General features: G+C 43.3%; 1 protein-coding gene across 1 annotated transcript in view; it reads right to left on the bottom strand.

Moving 5' to 3' along the window:
- The window catches only part of Syne1 (spectrin repeat containing nuclear envelope protein 1), a 419,055-nt gene that overhangs the window by 77,432 nt on the left and 318,310 nt on the right, over positions 1-23,313 (bottom strand). Inside the window, exons 106-116 of the mRNA XM_051205995.1 lie at positions 22,104-22,304; positions 19,185-19,358; positions 17,168-17,299; positions 16,172-16,368; positions 15,047-15,179; positions 14,490-14,672; positions 12,641-12,790; positions 11,706-11,882; positions 10,993-11,148; positions 4,349-4,504; positions 1,665-1,835 (exon numbers count right to left, since the gene is read on the bottom strand). Coding sequence (XP_051061952.1) covers positions 1,665-1,835; positions 4,349-4,504; positions 10,993-11,148; positions 11,706-11,882; positions 12,641-12,790; positions 14,490-14,672; positions 15,047-15,179; positions 16,172-16,368; positions 17,168-17,299; positions 19,185-19,358; positions 22,104-22,304 — 1,830 coding nt within the window. The remainder of the gene's footprint in view (positions 1-1,664; positions 1,836-4,348; positions 4,505-10,992; positions 11,149-11,705; positions 11,883-12,640; positions 12,791-14,489; positions 14,673-15,046; positions 15,180-16,171; positions 16,369-17,167; positions 17,300-19,184; positions 19,359-22,103; positions 22,305-23,313) is intronic.

Raw genomic sequence — 23,313 nt, 5'->3', positions numbered from 1 at the left:
AGTTCCTCATGTTATAGTGGGACCCCCTCCCCCAACCATAAAATTATTTCCATTGCTACTTCATTTTGCTACTGTTAGGAATCACGATGTGGACATCTCATATACAACCCCTGTGAAAAGGTCTTTTAAGCCCCAAGGAGGTCACATCACATGGGCTGAGAATCATTGGTCCAGCACTACCAAACTCACAGAAATAAAGTAGAATGATGGTTATAAGACTTATGAGAGAGAGGTAGTAAGGAAAGGAGATGTTCCATGGAGAACAGTTTCATCTAGGCAAGAGAACTCGCCCTCGCCATCTTCATGAACTGGATGGTGGCTATTGTTAATAATACTTCACTGTACACTTTTCACTGTGATCAAAGCAAAGAGGAGCTATTAGACAAGCCTTCTACCTAGCATCAGGGAGGGGATTAGCAGAAAATCTCTGGACCAGATACAATATCACATGCCCATAATCTTAGCACTAGAGTTTCTGAGGCAGGGGAAGGAACCATGAGTTCTAGGTTACCCTGAGCTACACGATGAGACCCAGTCTCATACCTCTGCTCCGTGGTTTCCTAGAAATACTGTTTAAATGATAGCCTCAATTCCTTGTAAAGAGAAGTCAGCTATAAAAATATAGTACTGTTTACCAATACCTAATAGCTTGCAAATCAAATTATTCTAGGAAAAGTCCATTAAATTGGCCCTATCTTGAGACGAATTTCAGGTATTAAATGCAGGATACAGTAACTTTAAAAGTTCTCTAAATTTAAAAAAAATGTGGTTTTAAGTTTACTATGCCCCATGTGAGTTTTAATGGTTCTTAGTAACTGCAACAAGTCTTAATTTTTTTTTTTAAAGAAATATTTCCGGCTTCCTCCTCCCAAATCCACCCTAATGTCATTTCCTTATGAAAGTCTACTTAGGAGCGCAGGAACACACTAATGCAGATGTGGAGTCAGGGATGTGGGCTAGATGTGAGAAAGCACTTGCTGTGAATCCCATCCCTTGCGGGCCCGCCCTGCCCAACCCGTGGTCTGTGTATTTTAGCCAGGAAGAATGAACAGGGACAGGTCAGTGTGGCACAGTGGCCGTGCAGACGCAGGCCATGAAACTGAGAGCTGTGACCTGAGACTTGAGCTGGAGATGGAGTTGAGGCAGACAAGTGCATCCTGGGTAAATACAGTGTGGATAGAGACATGGGGAAGCATACAGTGAGTCCTGGAAAGAGGGTGGTGTGGTCATTGCCTTGGCCAATGGGATTCTACCTGTGAATCTGAAAAGCATGGTGTAAGCGTTCACCCCTTGGTTATTTTCCTTCCTGTTTCCTGGTTTCTTGGGAGATATTTGGAGAGGCAGAGTGCGGAAAGAAAGGGAACACACAGATGGCCGTGACAGTGGGTCAAGGAAGTGGGTTTGGGGAGCCTGAAACAAACGTGTACGTAATTAACGTAATGGGATGTTAAAAGTCATTTCTAGGTCAGCGAATCCAGCATTTGCTACCCACAAGCATACATCTGATTGAGTTAAAATAAAGCTAGGAAATTAATATTTTAAATAATTAAAAGCAAAGACCGTAAGACAATATTTTAGAATAGCATTTCTAATTGCTAATTTTGTTGTTGTTTTTGTTTTCTTTAATGAAAAGCAATGTTAAGATGTAGTCAACTTTCTATTACCTGAAGATTGTCCACCTGAACCTGAACAGCTTCAGAGGAGCCGGTCAGCAGGCGGAATCGGGACAGAGAGTATCTGGCCTCCACGATATGACTGTTGATCTCATCAAAGGCTGCTTTGTGATTGTCCCAATGGCCAAGCACCGACGTCAGCAGCTTCTTTAACTGTCCGACCTTTTGGAAAGAACAGCATTTGTCATAACTACATGTGACTTAGTATGATGGAACATTATACTAAGCATTAACCCCTGAAATAACACAGTGGCATTCTAGACACTAAACAGTGAATGTGCTGCCCAGTGTGGGTGCTGGGAACTGACCCTGGGTCCTCTGGGAAGTAAGTAAGTGCTCTTAACTGCTGCTGCCTCTCCAGCCCCAAAGGACTAACTGTAACGTTTTCAGTAGTGTGCATTTATTATACCAATCAATGCATGGACTTCATAGTGACTCTCCACCACTCTTCCCTGTACATGCCTTTTTCTAGTCCCTTTCCTCTCCCCAAAGTCCCCTTCTAACGACATGTCATATATGCATGCATATAAAATGTAGGTTTCCAAGAAAAAAAATGAGCAATCAAAAAAAAAAAAATGTGACCTTTGTCTGAGTGTGTTATTTTTCTTAATATGATTGCCCCCGGTTTCATCCACTTTCCCACAAATGACACAGGAATAAACAAAAATCTGTGGACATATGCTACACTTTTCATCTGTTGATAGATACGTGGGTGAAATCCATAACTTAGCTATTGAGAATGTGTAGCAATGAACACGCAAGTGTCTCTGTAGCATGCATGTTGGCCATGAACATGGGCATGAAAGTGTCTCTGCAGCACGCATGTTGGCAATGAACACAGGCATGCAAGTGTCTCTGTTCGATTCCAAAGACAGCGTTTACTCCTACACATGTTCCTCCTCTGTGTTCATTGGCACCAGAGAAAATTTTCCTTTGCTCTCCAACACTTAAAAGCATATTAGCCTTGGGCATATGCATAGTCCTTCAAATATGGAGTAGGCACAGTGATGGATGACTGAGGAAAGAGGCCATACATGTTCATCTGCATTTGATTTCTCCTTTCTCTTTTCTCAATGTAAAGAGAAAATGTTGAAATCAGTCGGGGCACTATCTGATGGGCCACGGGATAGAGAAAGCACTGCCTCAAGTGTAAGGTCCAGGCCACAGGTGCAGGAGGGGGCAGGGCTGTGCTAAAAAGTCATAAAATAGACACGAAGATGAGAGAAATGCTTAATTGATGACAATATGGTAAGCTGTCCCCAAGCCTTTGTGGTGATTTATAGATGTGCATAAAACAAAACAGATTTAAAGCTATGTCAAAGATAATATGGGGCTAATGTAGAAGGCTGTTCTGGAGAAGAGCCCATGGGTGGTAGGAGTTGTCTGACGTTTCTGTTCAAGCACATTTCTGTACCTCAGTAGTGTTCATTTCCCATAGCTCTTTCTCATCTCTCCAGGCCACATCAATTTCCTTTTCCAAAGAAGTCCTCTATTTATGTGTGTGTGTGCGTGCGTGCGTGCGTGTGCGCGCGTGCACTCGCGTGCATGTGTGTATAAGTGCATGCATATGTGTGTGTATAAATGCATGCATGTGCGTGTGTACAAACACACCCTCAGCTGTTTGCCCCTCAGCTATAGTTTGAAACACGTGGATAACTAAGCTCTCAGACTCTGATGGACTGGAAAGCACTGTGACCTTACGCAGTGAGGCGCAGCACTCTTTGCCACACTTACTCTCCTTGCTGGAAGGTTCGGCACACTATTGCTGGGATTATCAAGTCTCTTTGCAGAGATTCTATTTTACTGGCAGACACCGAAGCATACAGGGAATGATAACAGTATGCTGGGAGGAACGAGCAGACGATTGGATCTCTGAGCACAGGGCATGTCTACTGGGCTCAAGAAGAGGGTGAGAACTGTGTGGCTAAAACACCTTGTAGGGTCAGAGAGACAGCGGGAAGCCTGGCCAGCGCCCAGCTCCGGGTTCATTCTTCATGAGGCCAGAAGCCACTGCAGGAATTTCAACACGGGGATATTTTGATATGACTTCATTCTGCTGAGATATTGATTGCTTAAGAGACCATTGCTTAAGAGAAATGATCCAGGCAAGAGATGGCAGGCACATAAATCAACGTGCAAGCTGTGGAGACGGGCTGGATTCTAATCTATTCTGGGAGCGTATTTGCCAGCATTTTCTGATGGACTAGGTATGGGAATTCGAGAAAGAAAGGGAGTGTGGAGTGGCTGCAAAAGATGTCTGCCTAAGCAGCCGGCATGACAGAGTTGCCATTAACTGAGATGGCAGCCAGAGTAGGTGTGTGGGAGGGAAGTGACTTACTTTAGGCATAAGGGTTTGAAACGCCTGTTGGTCACAGGTCTCTCTTTCGCTCTCTATTTAGAATTCTGGGAGAAACTACAGATGTGGGCAGACTCCCAGGGAAATGACCTGTGCCTACGCGGTTTCCATGATGATAAGGATGGATGCAAGTAAGAGAGTGATGTTTATAATAACGAATAAGGAAACACTAGAAATGAAAAGACACTGATGAAGCAGACGCAGCAATACCAAGCGGGTGATGTAGAGATGTGATAATGATTTACTCAGTTGCTTTCAGCAAACATCAGCACTGAGTTTCACAGAGGGAGCAGAATCTGGGTCTGGGGAGCAAGCTCACCGCCTGGTCTAAACTGGCCCAGGTCTGGCGGAGTTCTTGCAGTGTGCTCCTGATGCTGCCAGAGACCTCCTCCTTCTTGTTCTGAATCAATGCGAGGCCACTCTGCTCGATTTTCTCTACTTCCTTTTCTTTTGCTTTAATCAAATCTTCCAGTTCCTGAAAGATTAAAAAAATATATATAGTTATTTTAAATTGTTCTATTATGGAACTCTGGGGTACACCGAAATTGAGTCATTATAGTTTCATGTGCTAAAACCCTGCCACTAATCCAAAAAGATTACCACTCTCAAAAGAGGGTCTGCACAGTGATACTTCTTCCTATACTTAGATGTAAAAAAAAAAGCCCTTTTATCCATTGTAAATTAGCATAACCTGAAAAATATAAAATCTGATCACCCACCAGATAAAGAAATGTCATTATATATCTTTTTTCAAAAAGTTATAAGGAATGAAATATATATCCAAAATTGTAGTATGATTACATCATTAAACCCAAACATGCCGACGTTTTAAAGTCACACGTCCGAGTGCATGGCAGGGTGGTTCCCGAGATTCAGACTTAGCATTGTTACTCTTTAGCTGCTTCACTCTGTAAGTGGGGGACGTTTACTGAGCCTCAATTTCTTCAAATGGGGAAACTAAAGTCTGGCAAAGAAATACTATTATCTTCTCTTTCTCCAATGCTATTCTGAAAGGCTACAGGCTTCTTTGTGTCTTAAATCCTCATTTTCTTTGGAAGGTGCTTTTATGGCTGTCGGACTAAAATGTTCAGAAAAGAAAAGTCAAATGAGAAAAGGCTCTGAGCCCATCCTTAAATCATGCATTACAGGGGCCGGGGTGATGATGGTTCTGTGGTTAAGAGCACTGACTGCTCTTCCGGAGGTCCAGGGTTCGATTCTCAGCACCCACATTGTGGTCACAACCATCTGTAACTCCACATCCAAAGGCTCTCCTCTAGCCTTCAAATAACAGCACCAGACATGCACGTGGAGGACAGATATGAATGCAATCAAACCACTCAGACATATAAAACTAAAAAGAAAACAGAGTTTATTTATAGAAAAGCAAAAGTCATTCATTACAATCCCACCCAACTTATATCTGACTGCCACTGAGGCGTAGCAAAACAACGCGGGATTGCTTTCAACATCGTCTGTAGATGGAGAAGCAGGAAATCAGATGGAGAAGCCAAGCCATCCAACCTCGTTGGGGTCACAGTGCTGCTGAAGGCTGCTGTGGAAAGTGAGACATTTTGTGGGGGGGGGGGCTGTAGGGAGCCCACTAAACCCAGGCCTGCAGAAGGGTGTGAATCTCATTTTGTGACGCTTATCTCCTATGACAAATGAGGTATGAAGACATATTTACAGACTCAGGTTCAGGTGCATGTGCCAGATTTATGCAAGGATCTGAAAAACCTTGAGGTCAGAAGGAAGAACATTTCAAAATATTTTATGTTCAGATAGAAATTAACTATGCAAGAAAAATACTTGCCCTTCCTCTCGATTCATCCAAATTTCAGTTGTTCTGTGTGGGTGCCAGGTCAGTTTGAGATGCCTCCCCCCAACCCTTCTTTGACTCATCTTTTGACACAGGGTCTCTTTCTAAGCCTGGAATCACAGATTGTCTACACTGCCTACCCAGCAAGCCCCAAGGACCCTCCTGCCTCTGTCTTTCTGCTCAGTGCTGGGTTTCCAGACACTATCACTCAGCTTTTATGTAGAAGCATGTCCTTAATGGTTGAACAACAATCAATTTATCAACTCGATGACTCATATAAGGATAAAAGCATTGTAGCTGAGTAGCAGTTCATGAAGTGTTTGTGAGAAGTGTCCACTAAATTAAGTACAAATATTGAGCTTCCTTTGATATTGTTATGGAAATGATTTTTGCTGTTATGTCATTCTCTCATCTCTACTTCTGTCAATATTATGACGGCTTTGATAATCACTGGAGTGGAATCTAACGATTACGGAGGTAATAATGCCTTTATTCGGTAGAGAAAACAAAACTAACTTCATGTTTTAAGATATTTCTGTACTTTTTGTAAGGACTAAATCAGCAAGCATGTCATCCCAAATCATAATCAATATGAAATATAATTTACTTACATGCTAGTGTATAATAGAGACCCCATTGTATTTATTTATTAGAATTGAATATATCTTCATTCATCCACAGTTGGAAACCTTCTCAGAGAGCAACACTAAATGGATGGTCCATGGGTTACCTGGACCCGTGGTTACTCAGAAGAGCTGCCTGCACCCGGACACGTGTGCGTTAACAGTGAAACCCAGGAGCAGAGCAAGATTGAAACATATTTCTGTATACAGTAAAGGTGTCTTTGCCTTTCCTTTCAAGAATAATATTTTTTTTTTAAAGTTGTTCTGGGTTCTGATCAATGAAGGCAAAAGCCAATCCTAACATTTCTGTAATAGTAAATTATTCTCAACTTGGATTAAATCACAAATATCAGCTTTTCTATTGCATTCAGTCAATAAATCACCTCTAAAAGAGACTGGGAAAATATTCGAGTCTTTGAAAACAAAACAAACCCTGAATCCAGTCATTGATTTAAGTACACGGGCTTGAATTTCATGCTGTGGGCCAAAGAAACAATTTCTCAAAAATGACAATAAATTTTATCAAGGCTTGTAGAATTGCCAATTAGGACCTGCCAGTTAGGCTATTGTGATTTATATACGTTGTCCCACAATAACTGTGTGGGCTTCTCTCTGGTCTTTCAGGTTTGGGGGGAAAATGGCTTTTCATTTAAGTCATGAATTGGCATCAGCCTAGAGGTCTTTAAACCGCAATGTAGGTTTTGTCTCTGACACGGCCTGAAGTGACCCTCTGGGAGCCTGAGACTTATGGCCCGCAGGCAACAGAATTTAGCTGCACTTCTGCCATGTTTTCAGACATCAATGTGTCTCCCTACTAAAAAGAAGACATAGACAGGACTGGAGTCAAGACAGAAGAGCACTAGAGAGAGGGGGGGGGGTGCAGAGAAGAGGGAGGCTGTTGCACAGGCCTCGAGTTCGGTTCCCGGCTCTCACACGAGGCAGCTCAATAGTACCTACAACTCCAGATCCAGGGGACGCAACACCGTCTTGCAGCCTCTGAGAGTGCACACAAGAGTGGGGGCGGGGTGGAGATAAGTCAGATAAATCTTTCTTATGGCAGAGAAAACAAGAGAAGGAAGGAAGGAAACGGGAAAGGGAATTATGTTTACAGGATTGTATTCCAAGGAGAATGCCAACAAGCAACCTTTCAGTCTAAAGTGACCTTGACCACGAGACCGGGAAGCACTCAGCTTACTGATGTTAACATGGAGGGACTGCCTTTTAAAATTAATGGAAATATTTTAACTTTGAAGGCTCAGCAAAACTATCGCTATTCAACCTTAAAAGCGAATTTTTGAGATGCTGGCTTATTTTCCAAATTTTAGGATTTATGGGCTAAATTGGAAGTACCTCTGGCCTTCCAGAAGACACAAAATCCAAGGAGAGCAGTTGACGGGCATGTTCGGCCTTTGGTAAACCATCTTCTGATGGGAAGCATTAAAAAATGTTAATTACAAGTGTTTCTCACTGGACAGGGTGGCCCACACCTTTAATCCTAACACTCCGGAGGCAGAGGCACATGAATGTCTATGAGTTAGAGGCCAGACTGGTCTGCAGCTAGGGTTTCTGGACAGCCTGGGCTACATGGAGAAACCCTGTCTCAAGGACAGAACTTTGACATCAGCCATGGAGATGCAGAGTTTGGAGTTTGCCCAGTTGGTTCTTGCCATTGCTTTGCTTTAGTGTTTACTATATGTGCTCTCTTCCCTGTGTTTTGGAATGGTAATGTACATCCTGTGACATTACATGCTGGAAGCATATGATATGTTTTTGACTTTGATTTTGTAGGTGATTACAATTAAGAGATTGCATGAAGCCAGGCGGTGGTGGGGCACGCCTTTAATCCCAGCACTCGGGAGGCAGAGGCAGGCGAATCTCTGTGAGTTCAAGACCAGCCTGGTCTACAAGAGCTAGTTCCAGGGCAGCCTCCAAAACCACAAAGAAACCCTGTCTTGAAAAAACAAGCAAACAAAAAGATTACATGAATCTCAGAAGAGTCTTTGAATTTGGACTTTGGATCTTGCATGACAATGTTGTTAAAAGCTTATGGGGGACAGAGAGTGGAATGTGGTGTGGTTTGAATGTAAATGGCCCCCATAAACTCATAGAGAATGGCACTATTAGGAGGTGTGGCCCTGTTGAAGGAGGTGCAGCCATGTTGGAGGAAGTGTGTCACTGAGAGGTCTTAAGCTTCCCTCAGTGTGACGCTCAGGCCATTTCCTGTTGCCTGTAAGATGTAGTGTGACTCTCTGCTACTTTGCCAGCACCATGCCTGCCTGCATGTCGCCATGTTCCTTTCCTCACCATGTTCCCTGACATGATGGTAATAGACTAAACCTCTGCAACTGTAAGCCAGCCCCTATTAAATGTTTTCCCTCATAAGAGTTGCCATGGTCACGGTGCCCCTTCACAGCAATGGAAGCCCTAAGACCAAGGCCTGGAAAAAGAACTGGATAAGTAAGTGTAAATCATTAGTGCTGGCAGGAGACTAAGTAAATGTTCTTTGAACATTATAATTAATTTAAAGTATAACTTGGTATTTTTTTAAACCTCAGTAAAATATATGTCTTTCTCCCATTTAAAAAAAAAAAAGAAACTAATAATTTCAGACAGCTTCAAAACCATAGCCATTTTTGGACCACATGGCCCTTCCTTTTCTTAACTGTAAAGTTTTGTGTGAGGGCTTAAGGATAAGGTTCTCTTTACATGTGTCCAAACAGAGATCAGGCTGCTTGGAGGGAAATTATTACTGCTTGAAGCTTAAAGATGGAAAACTGACTTCCCACGGGGACGTTGTTCTATGCGACACTGTGGAAGAAGACTTATAGCCCATACTGGTGGTCAGATTCCCACCAAAGGAGAAGAGAGCTAGTCAGCTACACAGAGCCAAGAATGCTTCCTTTGATTTTATTTAATACTATTTACTTATTGTTTTGAGAGTCCCGTGGAGCCCAGGCTGGCCTTGATATCACTAGGGTAGCCAAAGATGACCCAAAACTTCTGATCCTCCCGTCTCTATCTCCATCTACCGAGTGCTGAGCTCGCAGGCATGCACTACCTCAGCTGGTTTAAGAGTTCTATGGATCAAATCCAGGGCCTAGCTATTAACATGTTTCTCTTGGTACCCAAAACTCCCCAAGGAAATACTGAAATAACAGGCATTTGAGATGAGACAAGCTGCCTAAACCTTGGGTCTTCGTCACTAATGGGATGAGCAGCCTGCATGAGAGTCCAGGTCTGACACAGCAGGAAGGGAATGTCACCTATGAAACTTACCTTGGGTAGAACAGGATCCAAACTAAGATTTCATACTCAGGGCAAGTTAAGGGACATTTTACAAAGAGGCCAGACCAAGGCATGGTTTAACTAGTTGACAGCATCAAAACTTTACTTAAGACGGTGAAGAACTCTCAAGTGAACGCAGCTGGCAGACACTGCTATCTTAGCTCGTGTTATCTATGATGCGTTTTCAAGACGACTAAGGGAACTTCAAGCAGATCTCTACGAATTCGAGGGCAGCCTGGTCTACGTAGCAAGTTTCAGGCCAGTTTGGGACTGCACACACATATAAAGATAATTGAGAGATTATGATTATGGACTGAACATAAAATAACAAAGAATTGTTAACTCTGAGGTATATTATGGTGATATGAACTATTTCGCAGAGATTATGTGAATGGTACATAGGAATAAAATGATGTTGTCTGGGATGTTCACTGACATCTGTGTATGCATAGTAGCTTGTAGTAAATTTGCATGTGTGTGTGTGTGTGTGTGTGTGTGTGCATGCATGTGTGGTTGTATAAGTATGTGTGTGTACATTCACATGAAGGTTAGAAGTTAATATCCACTGTCTTCCTTGAGGTTCCTCCATCTTATATATTGAGGCAGGTCCCTCACTTTAATCCAAAGATGAGGTTCAATTAATTACTCTGACTAACCACTTGCTCTAGGGAACCCTGACTCCATCTCTGGACATCCAACCCCAATTTATCTGGTTCCGAGGGAACCCAACTGGATCCTCACATTTGCATGGCAAATGGGCTATGTTCTCAGTCCCTATATTGACATCTTTAAGGGATATATACAAATATATCTAAAATATTGGTAAGTATTAAATCTGATGTTCAGTGTACAGGATTTTGTATCTACTCATGTGAGTAGTTGACCCTTTCTATAACCTCAAAACTTTAAAATCGGGTGATGGAGCCTAATAGAGTGGGAGAAGGAAAATAAAAACTAAAACGGCTTTATGGCACATAACTATAATCCCAGTAGCTAGAATAGTGAGGCTAGAGGACTCTGGGTTTAAAGTCAGCACTGGCTATACAGTAACGCTCTGCTTCAGAATCAAACAAATAACAGCAAAACTCCTACCTGACCAACAGGATCAGCCCACGTCATGAAAGACACGTGCTGGCAGATGTTACTAAGAAAGAGTTAGCCCCAAGCATTTGAACCAGCAATGCCCTCCGAACAGGCCTGAGGGTGTGAGGCAGCTCCCGGGCCTTCTGGAAACATTACCTGACAGTCCTTCAGGGCATTCTGAACGGAAGTCTGGTCACCAATTTGCTGCTGCTGTTTCAGCCTCTTCTCCTGGTTTACAAACCAAGCTTTCAGAGACTGTACGCTATTTTCATACTCTGACCAAGACTCCAACAAGCCTTCCAGCAGCTGGATCTAAACAGACACAAATTTCAAAAAAAAAAAAAAAAGTTTGTTTTAAAAACCAAATCACCGACACCAAAATATTTACCCAATATAATTTCTTATGATGGGACAAGTTGCTGGGAGGCTATGGGATGCGGGAAGGACTATGCTAGAAGGGCACATCATATACTTGCATGAAAATGGCCTTACAAAACCCTACGCGATAAAATTAAAATGTGAAAAATGGAATGTCTCAAAATGCAGTCAGTGGCATGTCTAAATGAAGTTTACCAGATATCCATCAATAGCTATCATTGGAAAAAAGCTATAATTAACCTGAAGCAAAGGGAAGAAAAATGAAGAGGCATGGGGAAAAAAATGAGACACACGAAATGTTTAGAGAAGGAAGTGGGTGGGGATGAGGACAAAGGGGACTAAAGATGTGCAGGGCTAGGTCGCCTTCAGGGTAGTGTGGGAAGCTCTCTCAAGCTTCATCTAGCTACACCACTCGTGAAACGGTTTCCTGCCAGCCTGAGCCTGCTCTTGGGGTCGGCATCAGGATCCGAAGGGCGGCCCACCTAGCTCACCTTCTCGCCCACTCGACCTTGCAAGAGCTGCCAACTTTTGTTCATGGCTCCCAGCTGCTCGGCAAAGTCAGTCTTATCGCTGCGCTTGCTCTCCACATCCTGGCTGCTGATCTGCAGTACTGACTGGTTCACGAAGTCCGCTGTCAGCTGTTTGCAGTTCAGGTCTATCCTGAAACCCTAAGAGAGAGGGAGAGACTGAGCAGCTTCAGTGGGTAAAAGTCTCAGCATGCTCCCAGGAGCTGGAAAGCCTTTGCGAACCCACAAGCCACTGTTATCGCTGCCAAGATGCCATCCAAATGATACCGTCTTTGTGCCTTCACAGGACCCGCTAGATTAGGGACTTGAATATGCATTCATTGTGTTTATAAAATCACACACATGCAAATAGTATGATATGCAGAAAGGGGTGGATTCCTTCATTATTGTTCAGTGTGTTGTACTTTGAGTCTGTAATGTCCTCCATGGGTCTCCAGTAGGTGATGCGCCCTGAGAAGGTTATGGAACCTCAGGAAAGTGGAGCCTCACGGGAGGACACACAGGGTGTACATCACTGGAGACAGCCACTGAGGCTGTACTGTGTGGCCTCACTTCCTGCTCTCCATCTCTCTGCTTCCTCCGTGCAGATGTAATGTTGACTGTCGGCCATGTGTTCCTATTGCCAGACCTTTCCCTCCATTACAAACTGTATCCTCACTGGAACTACCATCCACAATCAACCCTTTGTTTCCTAAGTTGTTGTAGTCAGTGTATTTTGATACAACACAAAAATAACTTGACACAGCATCTGTACTTTATATTTCCACACTCTTACTTTTGAGCATCTCTGTCTGTTTACTGTGCATGGGATAGATGCATCCTAAGCCCTGGTTTGAGTTTCTGAGTGCCTTCAAATACAATTCTAAACATATGAAAATGAAAAGCTTAGTGTCAGTTACCTTATATTTCTGGAGGTATTCGTGGATTGCCTTGTAACCTATTGCATTTTTTATGTCCTCTTCATCCTTCAGGATGACACTTTCCATGAGTGCAATCCAACTCATGACTTCAGAAATGGCATGGCGGGAAGGCAGCTTGTCCATCTGGAGCTGTGAGAGTTGAGACAGAACTGAGTCCCAAGCACTAACATTCAGACCCGATCTCTGTTAACTCAGTGGTTCTCAACCTTCCTAATGCTGCGACTCTTTAATACAGTTCCTCATGTTTTGGTGACATCTAAGCATAGAGTATTTTCATTGCTATGTCATAACTGTAATTTTGCTACAGCTATGAATCATAATGTACATGTCTGTGTTTACGATGGTCTTTGGTGACCTCTGTGAAAGGATCTTGTACCCCAAAGGGGTCTCGACCTTCCGTGTTAACAGAAGAACCCCCTGCAGATTTCTACTAACACAGCCCTTTATATTTCTCAGATCTCTGAAGCTTGACACATCAGGCAAACACAGTAACACTAGCTACCTAATGCTCATTCGACATTTAATACCATCCACACTGCATAAATATTACCTATTAATGAAAAGCGCCAACAAGAAAACATATTCTTTATGAGCTTAAAAAAACTTAACTATAAAACATTCAACAGATGTATTTTATTAACTATCATGTAAAACCTCTGTGGATTACGACTTAGGAATACTAAAAGAAGAGAGAAAAACAGCACACTGAAAGATATCATTTTCTCTGCTTTCTAGAATGCTCATATTTATTCCTACGATCCAATTTCCTGAGTGTTTAAGATATATTCAAATTCTGAATTTTACTTCACATGCCAAGCAAGTATTCATATCACGATTAAAATGGTTTTGCAAAAACAAAAGCAACCATTTAAGTATTTATAAATCAAAACTGTCTGGTATGTGGTGAGTCATGCCTACAACCCCCAGCCCTTTCAGAGGCTGAGGCTGGAGGATCACCACAAGCTCAAGGCCATCAGGGCTACAAGACCTTGTCTTCAAATACACATAATATTAAATTTATATGATCTAATTCTATGTATACTGAAAGGAACAGAGAAACATGTGATTGCTCCTCTCTTGTAGGAATATATAGCTGATTGGAGAGAAAAAAAAAAACATGTACTACAAACACCTATCATATCTGATCTACAGTGATGAAAGCTAAAGATTACATTGTTCCAGGGTTCTGGGTAAGTTAGACATATTACCAACCACAATATAGTCATGAGCTTAATACTATTGCTCTGTGTGGAGCCACATACACAACAACAGGCTCAAAATGTTGTGATAAGCGAAGTAGCCTGTGCCTACCTCTCAGTCTGTGGTAAATACACTATGATGTTTGAACAACGACAAAATGGACCGAGGACCTATTTATCAGAGTGCGTCTCTGTTGCACACTATGTGAGACTGTTCTTACACTAAGATCCAGTTTCCTTGTGGGATGGAAGATGGCAGCTCTTCTATGCATGTCACATATCTTCACAATTTTAAGAGGTGCCTATGTTTTAGCCATGAAATGTCAGTTAAAAAAAGGTCAAAGTTTTCAAGTCATTTTTCCAACACACACACATGCGTACGCGCGCGCGTGCGCACACGCACACGCACACGCGCACACACACACGAGAGAGAGAGAGAGAGAGAGAGAGAGAGAGAGAGAGAGAGAGAGAGATTTCAGAAGACATGCTCGGAAGAGGGAATCTGTGGAACAGTTCAGTCTTAGTACACAGTATGGCAGCAGGGGAATAGACAAGCCCTGGTTAACTCTAATTGGCATCTATATGGTAGGAATTAACTGTTACCAAATAAACCAGCTTCATCTCGGTACCTGATGGAGCTTCTCCTGCACCACAGGAATGCTTGTGAGTAGGTCAGTCCACTGGCTGTCCATGCGGGACAGCTCAGCACGCAGGGCAGCTGTGTCCACTTTCTTCAGTCGAAGAAGTTGATTTCCCGTGCTCATGACTGATGATTTCAGGGAAGACTTGGCGTCTACCTCTTTAGAGAACTCCTTAAAAAACCAAAAGTCACAGCGTTTGGTTTAGCATAAAATCCTTGGTCCTTTCCATTGAAGAGCAGAGGCCAACTCAGAGCACAGACCAATTATATCTGCATATTGAGGGCTCAGTCACGTGGAGCACTTTGGAGCCCAAATGCACCACACCTTTACCTCCGAAAGAGGCTAATCCATGACCTGCAAACTAGGGAAAAGAGGCAACCTCCAATGCCACTTGTTCCCATAAATACTAGACACACAGAGTAAACCTCAGAATTGTCTCTGACCATTTGGCGTCTCTGCTGTGTCTATTGGCTTCCTGCATGCTGTTCCTTGAGTCCAGGATGAGGCACAAATTGAGATTGCATGTTCTTAGTTCTCAGACTTACCAGGAAAGCGTTGAGATGGTCCCGGACCATTTCCAGCTCTTGTGGGACCGTCACAGACTGCTGAGTCCAGAAGGCCAGCCTGTCCTTTGCGGACTGCAGCCAATGCATCAGATCTGCAGCCTCTCTCTGATACCTTCAAACACATGAGCGAGTCTATTAATGAAGCGCCCAGGCTCTAGTGTCTGTTGTCAGTTAAAACGAGAGCCCTCCCACCTCCCCCCCAAAAAGACTCAATTTATATCTTAGGTCCGCCCTGGTGCCATTCAGTGCCCCCATTGCTAAGCTGGAAATAAGAATATCTTTTTCTTTCCTTGCATTGATGCACAGGTGACCAAAAAAAAAAAAAAAAAAAAAAAACTGCTTCATTCAATAAAATCCAATAAAATCCAAATACGTGCCTCCCTTGAATACTTCCCATTAGAATTTCAGTGTAAAATATTCCCCCGGGCGTATATACTAAAGGCTTGGTCCCCAGTTGGTGCCACTGTATGGAAAGGTAAGAACTGGATTGGAGACTAACAAGACAAAGGAACGATGAGAAGCTATCCTTGAAGGGCGCCATCACACAGGTGCACGCACACACACACCCACACACATGCACTCACGCACGCGCACATGCATCCACGCACGCGAGCGAGCGCACACGCACCCTGCCAGCCAGCTATAAGGTGAGATGACTCTCACACTTGTTCCTGGCACCACACTATTCTGCCCCAGGACCCAATTGATCCGACTGATCTTAGCCCGAAACCTCTGGAATAGTGAACCAAGACAAACATGTGTTTTACTCGGCTGTGGGGCACAGCAATGAAAATCTAAACTATTCCCGCGGCCCATGAGAATACTCTCACTCAGCTTTGTCCCTGTCTCTACGGCTTCGAAAGGACTAGACAAGGCAGGGGAGGGCAAGCAGTGTCAGCGGCATTGGGTACTGCTCATCCCTCTAGCTTTAATCACACACGTGAAAGGGAAGAGTAAGAAGCCCATTGGGAACCCTCTGGCAGTTCCAAACTATGCCATCTTATAAATGTGCATATCTTTTCCAAGCCCAGCATCTACCACTCTTAGAAATACACCACAGAACTCATCGAAAACGCAGGCCATATTCAATTCTCAGCCTATTACCTGGTCCAGTGTTTCAGTATGGTCTCCAGTCGGTGAAGTTCCTTGGACACTTTGTTGGTATTGTTGAGCCAGCGCTCTCCAAGCTGGTTGAGTTGACTTTCAAGGTCTGAGCAGCTGGCAGACATCAGAAGTCGCTTTCCGTCATCTAACACTTGATACAGTTTGGGCTGGTATTCATTAAGGCTGGATTTCAAACGCTAAAACGATGGATGACATTGCGTTAGAAGCTTGACTTGGTGTAGCTTTTATCCTTGAGCATTTAAATTTCTCTGATCATTATATCATTGGTTTTTATTTGTTATCAAGCATAAATTATCTTCACTCTTGCAGCTCTGAAAACTTGCCATCCTATCATCGATCATCCATCTATCATCTATCAATCATCAGAAGGCCTGTATCACACTAATGAACTATATAGTCCAGGCAAAGAAAAGTTATTTTAAAATAAGAAATTCTAATTATATCCAGTGGGTCACAAAAGGCACAAAAGTAGGAAAAAGGCTTGTTGGAAACAAGGGTGTTAGACTTAGATAAAAGGGATAAGAGAGGGGAAGTGTGAGGAGTTAGGACTAAAATCCATTGTATAATGCATAAAATCATCAATCAGTAATAAAAAAATATAACCAGTTGGTACTGGTGTATGCTTTAATCCCAGCACTCGGGAGGCAGAGGAAGGTGGAACTCTAGGAGTTTGAGGCCACCATGATCTATGGAGCGAGTTCTGGGACAGCCAGAGCCGTTACACAAAGAAACCTTGTCTCAAAAAACCAGGATAAATAAATAAATAATAATAATAATAGATATATACTATAAATATTACAAACACAACCTATGTGCACCTATGAATTTTAGTAACTTTAAAAAAAAAAGCAAAAGATTTAAGCAAGTTTAAACTTGTTTGTTAAACAAACCTATTTAAATTCCATTTAAACTACCCACAAATTCCTAAAGAAAGCATTGCCATTCGTAACACTAAGACACACTTGGAAGCCAGACCTGGTAGAGATCCGTCCTTTCCACAAGTCTGTCCTCGCTCTCCTCCACTAGGCCCACACTCGGGATGCTGCTTTCAACCATCTCCAGCTGTCGGCTGAGCCCCTGGAGATTCTCGTCCAGATGAAACCACATCTACGAGCACAACGGTAGTTACTGGAATCCCACACTAGGCAAGCTGGTGAGAAGATTACAAGTTCAAGGACAGCCTGGGCTATTGGCAACAATGGGTCTCAGAGAAACGAAACAACACCAAGCAAACGGCATCCAAAAAGAGGGGCATTGGAGTAGCCTCAGGAATGTTTAGTTGGCATTTGTTTTGGGAAAACAGAAGGTGGCTCTAGAGAAAGTGACACAATGGGGGCCCTTAAAAAAGTGTGCAGGCCTCTCTCTCTGACTCTGTCTATCTGTCTGTCTCTCTCTCTCTCTCTCTCTCTCTCTCTGAGTGTGTGTGTGTGTGTGTATGAACATACAACAGTAATAAACAGAGGCATGAAATAAAGAGTGGGAGACATAAGGGCATGGTAGGGTTGGAAATGGTATAAATAAGTATTCATAGTATTCATGTATAAAATTCTTTTAAAATGAAAAAATAAGCTAAAATAGCAGTGGAAAGGGGAACAAACGAACACAACTCCTAAGACTTTTAGGGAAATGGGTGGGAAGAATAGGGAAACTACGGTAGTTTAGGGCTACTGATCGATTAACCAAAGGAAGGGCTGATCTGCCAGGGATTTCCACAGGGTTCTGTGACTAACTACTATTAAGGTGTTCAAGGTCATATATTTGTGTCACAGCTAAGACTCAATCCAGGTCTCTCTGAATCTAGAGCACAGGTCAGCAAACTCTCTCTACAATAGACAACATAGTAAGTAACTTCAGCTTTGTAGACTAATTGGTATCTATTTTGCAAACAGTTGTGTCTGTCCACTGGATGAAGGCACGAGATTAACAAACAAACAAACAAACAAACAAACCAATAAAGCTATTATGCCCAAATAAGCTTTACAAAGAACAGGCTACACTTAGTTCAGGGGCCAGCTCCCATTCTAGAATCTGGGTCCTGTTAATAAATGACACCCTTTCTTTTCTGATTCTCTATAAGATCTAGTATTTAAAAAAGCTGTCTGCTTCCCTGTAAAGACATCCTGTGTTCTGATTGTCTTCTTGTGGCCTCATTGGACCACAGTATCATCGAGGGCAGTCCTGGGAACATTTTTGTGTTTCCCTTGCCTGGGAATCTGGTGGCAACTTGATAAATGCTGGCTAAATAAATACTTGATTTCTTCACTTATGACGAATAAGCAAACGCAAGAGAACAGAATAGGGAATGGAATTTCTCAGGCAGAACAGCAAATTCCTAACCAGGGCTAAGAACACTGCATATGGCAGCTAGGATCTGAAGCTATATTTTTTTTTATTATTATTATTTCAGTTCAGAGTTTGGGGGCTGTTGTTGATTTAACTTTTGAATAAAAAGTATATGTATGCATAGGTTCACATGGGCGCAGATGCCCACAGAAGATTTATGGGTAGTCATAAGCCTCTGAACTTGGTTACTAGAAACCAAACTAAGGTCCTCTGTAAGAATAGCAAGTGCCCTTCTTAACTACTGGGCCATGGCTCCAGCCCCCTGAGTTGCTATTTTACAAATAATCCTTCAATTATTTTTTTCTCTGAGACTATAAAGATTTATACTCAGACGGTTGTCCTCTGGCTCTGAAAGTCCAGGGACAGTTCTTATCACAAGAACAATTGCATTGGAGACAGGGTCAGGGATATGTATTTTTCATGTTTTGTGCTCCTAATTAGGTTTTTGGCTTGTAGTTCAAGCCTCTAAGCTTCGTCACATGTACTCTGAGATGGGGACTCATCCAACTCATCAGAATAGTGATGTATCTATCCCATGCTGCATTTAAAGGAACACAGCAACCCCAAACCATAGGGAAGTACAGTTCTACACGAGGGATCCCAGTTAGCCCATTTTGCAGTCAGAAAGAGGCTGCACGAGCCGTCTCACCTCTAGGATGTACTCAAGCTCCACACCTCTCTTGTGAGCCTGTTTCAGCACAGTGGATGCCTGAACCATGCGGTCTGTGTGCAGCTGAGTTTCCTTCCCAACAGCAAAGCCAATGATCTTTCTGAAGAGTGTTTCGGTCAGAATCATGTGAGATTCCAGACCCTGGAAGTATTCCTGTAAGTTTCGTCAAGCAGAAGATCAGCATCTCATTCAGACATCAGCTCTGGAGAACTGTTTCAGCCATGGAGACTGATGACGGAGCCAGCACAGTTAACACAAAGCACGCACCACCACCCCAGCCCCACTGAATGCCATCTTAACTTGGGAGTTAAGTGCTTCCAGCAGGGGCTTTCTGCAGAGTTAAGGTTCTGTGCTCCCGACCAGTCTTCCCTGTTGATGCCACTCAAGTGCATCTCTGTGCTGTAGACACAGACGCCAAAACAAAACCCTTCATCTGTGACTAGCTGAGAGAGGACAGTTCCCATGCACAGGAACCCTGGTATTACTGACAGTCACTGGCCATCCCTGCCACACTACTGATTTCCTGTGTCCCTTAGACACAGTAGTCCCTCACCCTTTCTTCAACTATGCCCATACCCTGATTTTCTTGAGTTGTCCTCAGTGTCTCTCTTTCCACGGCTGGTTGAGACAGAGTCTCCCAACTTCCCGGCTATTTGTCTTGCTTATCGTGTATTATTGCCCAGCATGGTTGCACACATAATAATTTGTTAACAGACATTTTAAATATTCCTAGTATTTTACTTCCATGCAGCAGAACTGTAACCATTGCATGAACTGATACTATTGAAATACAGAAAGATAATTTTATATTAAAAAGGATCCTGGAAGATGGAAATGAGGTCTATTCTACCCCATTTCCTATGTCCAGGACCTTGGATAGAACTAAAGGACTGGAAACTGTTAATAACAGCAGACATTGAGGTCTTATTTTCTGTGGGCTCCATAAACTCTTTACCCGACTCATGTCATCCTTATGAGAACCCCGAAGCTCTGTGGAATACGTTTATCTATCATTTTACAGGTGGTAGCACTGAGCCAATCGTTTATGTAGCCGGCACAAGGTCAGTCAGTGGAGTAGAGCAGAGTTGGGTTTAATTCCTATCATATGACTGTGCACAGGCACAGTCTCACAAACACTGCAGAGGTGGCCCACAGAGCACGAACCAGACAGTAGGCGTAGACTCAACATCATCACCATCATCATAACTGCTTGCTGTGCTAGGAATCAAAGCCAGGGCCCATGAACATTAGGCAATCACTCTACTCCTGAAGTATACCAGCAGCCTGTGCTGTTTTATTATTCTATTTACTTATTATATTGTCTGAGATAGTATCTCGGGTATTCCCTCCTGCTGAACTTGCTCTTTAGATTAGGTAGGCCTGGAACTTGAAATCTTTTCTGCTTCTACCTCCCAAGTAGCTAGGATTACACAAATCTGTGACATCAGGCCCAGCTTAGCATCATTGTTTTTAACCAACATTAGTTGATGAAACAACTGGATGGTTGGAAAAGACCGATCCAACCCACAAGCCCAACCTGCACTGAGAGTCAAGCTTGCTTTCAACATAAGCCTACCTCCCACGCCAGCCTTGGCCGAGCTTCCCATGGCCAAAGGGTCCTTCTGGTCAGCCCTAGGGGCAGCTGCAGTCTACTCTTTTTGAGAACTCTTCCCTAACTGAGTACCATCTCCCTATAATTCTATTGCTCCTTGATCCTAGTTTCCTTTCTGGAATAACTCAGAGCGATCTTTTATTGCTATGGTCAGCTTTGAGAAAAAACAGCTGCGAACTTTAAAGCAATGTTTTCATGGCCAAATGATAAGGCTTTAATAAATCGTAAAACTTTTTGGATGGGAGACCTCTGGGGGGAAAAAAATTAGCAAAGAAAATACAGTCCCCTTCCCCCTCCACCAAGTCCACCATAATATAGCCCACCAGAGAGCTACACAACAGTAGAATGTCAAATCATCTACTCAGTGAGATTGTTTTGTTTTCTTTCAGGGAATTCCCACAGCCTGGGAGGCTGAGTTTGTGACCTGGTATACTTTGCATAGTCATTGCTAAAAGTTTGTTATGTTAGCTGTGTGTGTGTGTGTGTGTGTGTGTGTGTGTGTGTGTGTGTGTGTGTGTGTAATATGCATTTATTCACTAAGGAGAAATGAACCTGAGCTTTGCTTGGGAACACACTGGCTTCCCAAGTCTGATTGCGTGATAAAAGTCCTGGTCATGCCCAGGAAAATCTCAGAGGCCAACAGCAACTGCAGGAGAATGTACTCAAGGGCCAGGGGAACTGAATGACGCAAGTCACAGACATCAAGTCCATTCCAAAGCTGAGTGGGCAGCCCTGCATTCCCGGGGTGGAGTGAGGAGTCTAGACCAGGGTAGTGAAGGGAGGACAGAGTACCAAGGGCCAGGTGGACAACAAGCCCGAAAAGATACACAGGGGACCACAGGAACGTACGCCTTTCACTCCAGACATCAGGAGGTGAGGGCCGGGAGATCAGAAGTCCAAAGTCTCCTCACTGTATAGTGAGTTTGAGGCCAGTTCTGCTACAGGAGACCCTGTCTTTAAACAATGCTGAATCTGGGTCCCCTAAAGAAAGGCTTTGAGCTTCTCCTTGGCTATATTTATGTATGAAGACAGTTGGCTTAATAATCATGGGAAATGGAGAAAACTACTTATATAATTACTTTTCCTTAATTTTACAAATTCATAAAAGCATACCCTTTAGCATTTGTCTTTACTTGTGCTAGTGGGTCTGGACAAACATTTATAGCCTACTTAGGGGTGTAAATTATGCAAGTATAACTCATAGAACCCGAGTTTGTCATGTCACCCTCCATCCACCAGGGTTTGACAATGTCATGTTCAGCGATCCTCCCCTGGTCTCTTCTCACCTTGTGTTTGTCCAGCAGTTGCTGGACCTCGTCTTTGGAGGAGACAATGATTTTCTGGTCCCCTGCCATCTTCTCTTGTCCCGTGTCAAGCAGGTCTGTCAGATCTTGCAAGGCCCTGTCATACTGACTCTTGAGTGCAAGGTTCTGGTTGAGGCTGCTCCTCCAGGAACTGATGGTCACCAACAGCTCATCATACATGTCCTGAGGGGCAGAGGATTCCACACTAGTGTCAGTCACAGAGCTGCAGTACCGAGACCATCACCACCAATACCCCCACCAAGGACACGCCTGCCCACAAGTGCATTCCCCCGGGGCTCTCCGTGGAACCCAGCCGCCTGTCTTATGAGCCTCACTTGGAAACTCAAAAGAAGAAGTACACTCGACAGCATCTCTCCCCACATCTTTAATGCATATGCACAGGATTGTGGCTTTCCTGACGCTTGATCTTTGATCATTCAAGTTCTTTTGTTAATCTCATTTGGCAATCTTACCTTCTCCCTCCCTTCTGTTTTCAATTTGATTTTGCTCTTAATGAACAAATCGTAAGTCACACAAGGAGAGCTGAAGAAAATGAACTAAATTCTCAAGGCTTTAAGGATGCAGTGACTGGGGTGAAGGGTGAAACAAGTAACACAATGTGGAGAGACCACAGCTGTGTACACTTAAGAGTCTTAGGTCAAATACGTACATACAATTTATAATTATTAGAAAGTCAAAATATAGGTAGGGCTGAGGATGTGGCTCACCAGGACAACACTTGCCTAGCAGGCTCAAGGACTTGGGTCTCACCACCAAGACATGTGTATACACACACACACACACACACACACACACACACACACACAGCTTAACTTTTCAAGATTCTAAGCAAGGAGCAAAGGCTAGAGAGAGGCTTGGACAGTTGCCAGCACTGGCCGCTCTACCAAAGGGCCCATCACTCACTCAGTGGCTCACAGCCAACTGTAACTCCAGTCTGTGGGGATCCAATGCCCTCTTCTGGCTTCTGTGCCATGAGGCACACACATGGTGCACAGACATACATGGAACCCCGACACATAAACACTAAGATAAATTTTTAAAACAAGATCCCAAGATATCTAAAACAAAGTATTTCCTAGAAATGACTCGTGAGGTAATTTCCTGACGGTCCCCTCGAGCTGTTGGTAACCCCTGATGGGGTGTGGGGTAAGATGCTGAACACAGATGTCAT

This window comes from Phodopus roborovskii, unplaced genomic scaffold (genome assembly GCF_943737965.1).
Source record: "Phodopus roborovskii unplaced genomic scaffold, PHOROB, whole genome shotgun sequence".
Lineage (NCBI taxonomy): Eukaryota > Metazoa > Chordata > Mammalia > Rodentia > Cricetidae > Phodopus > Phodopus roborovskii.
The sequence above is the reverse complement of the archived record's forward strand: the minus strand, read 5'-3'. Positions and strand labels throughout refer to the sequence as shown.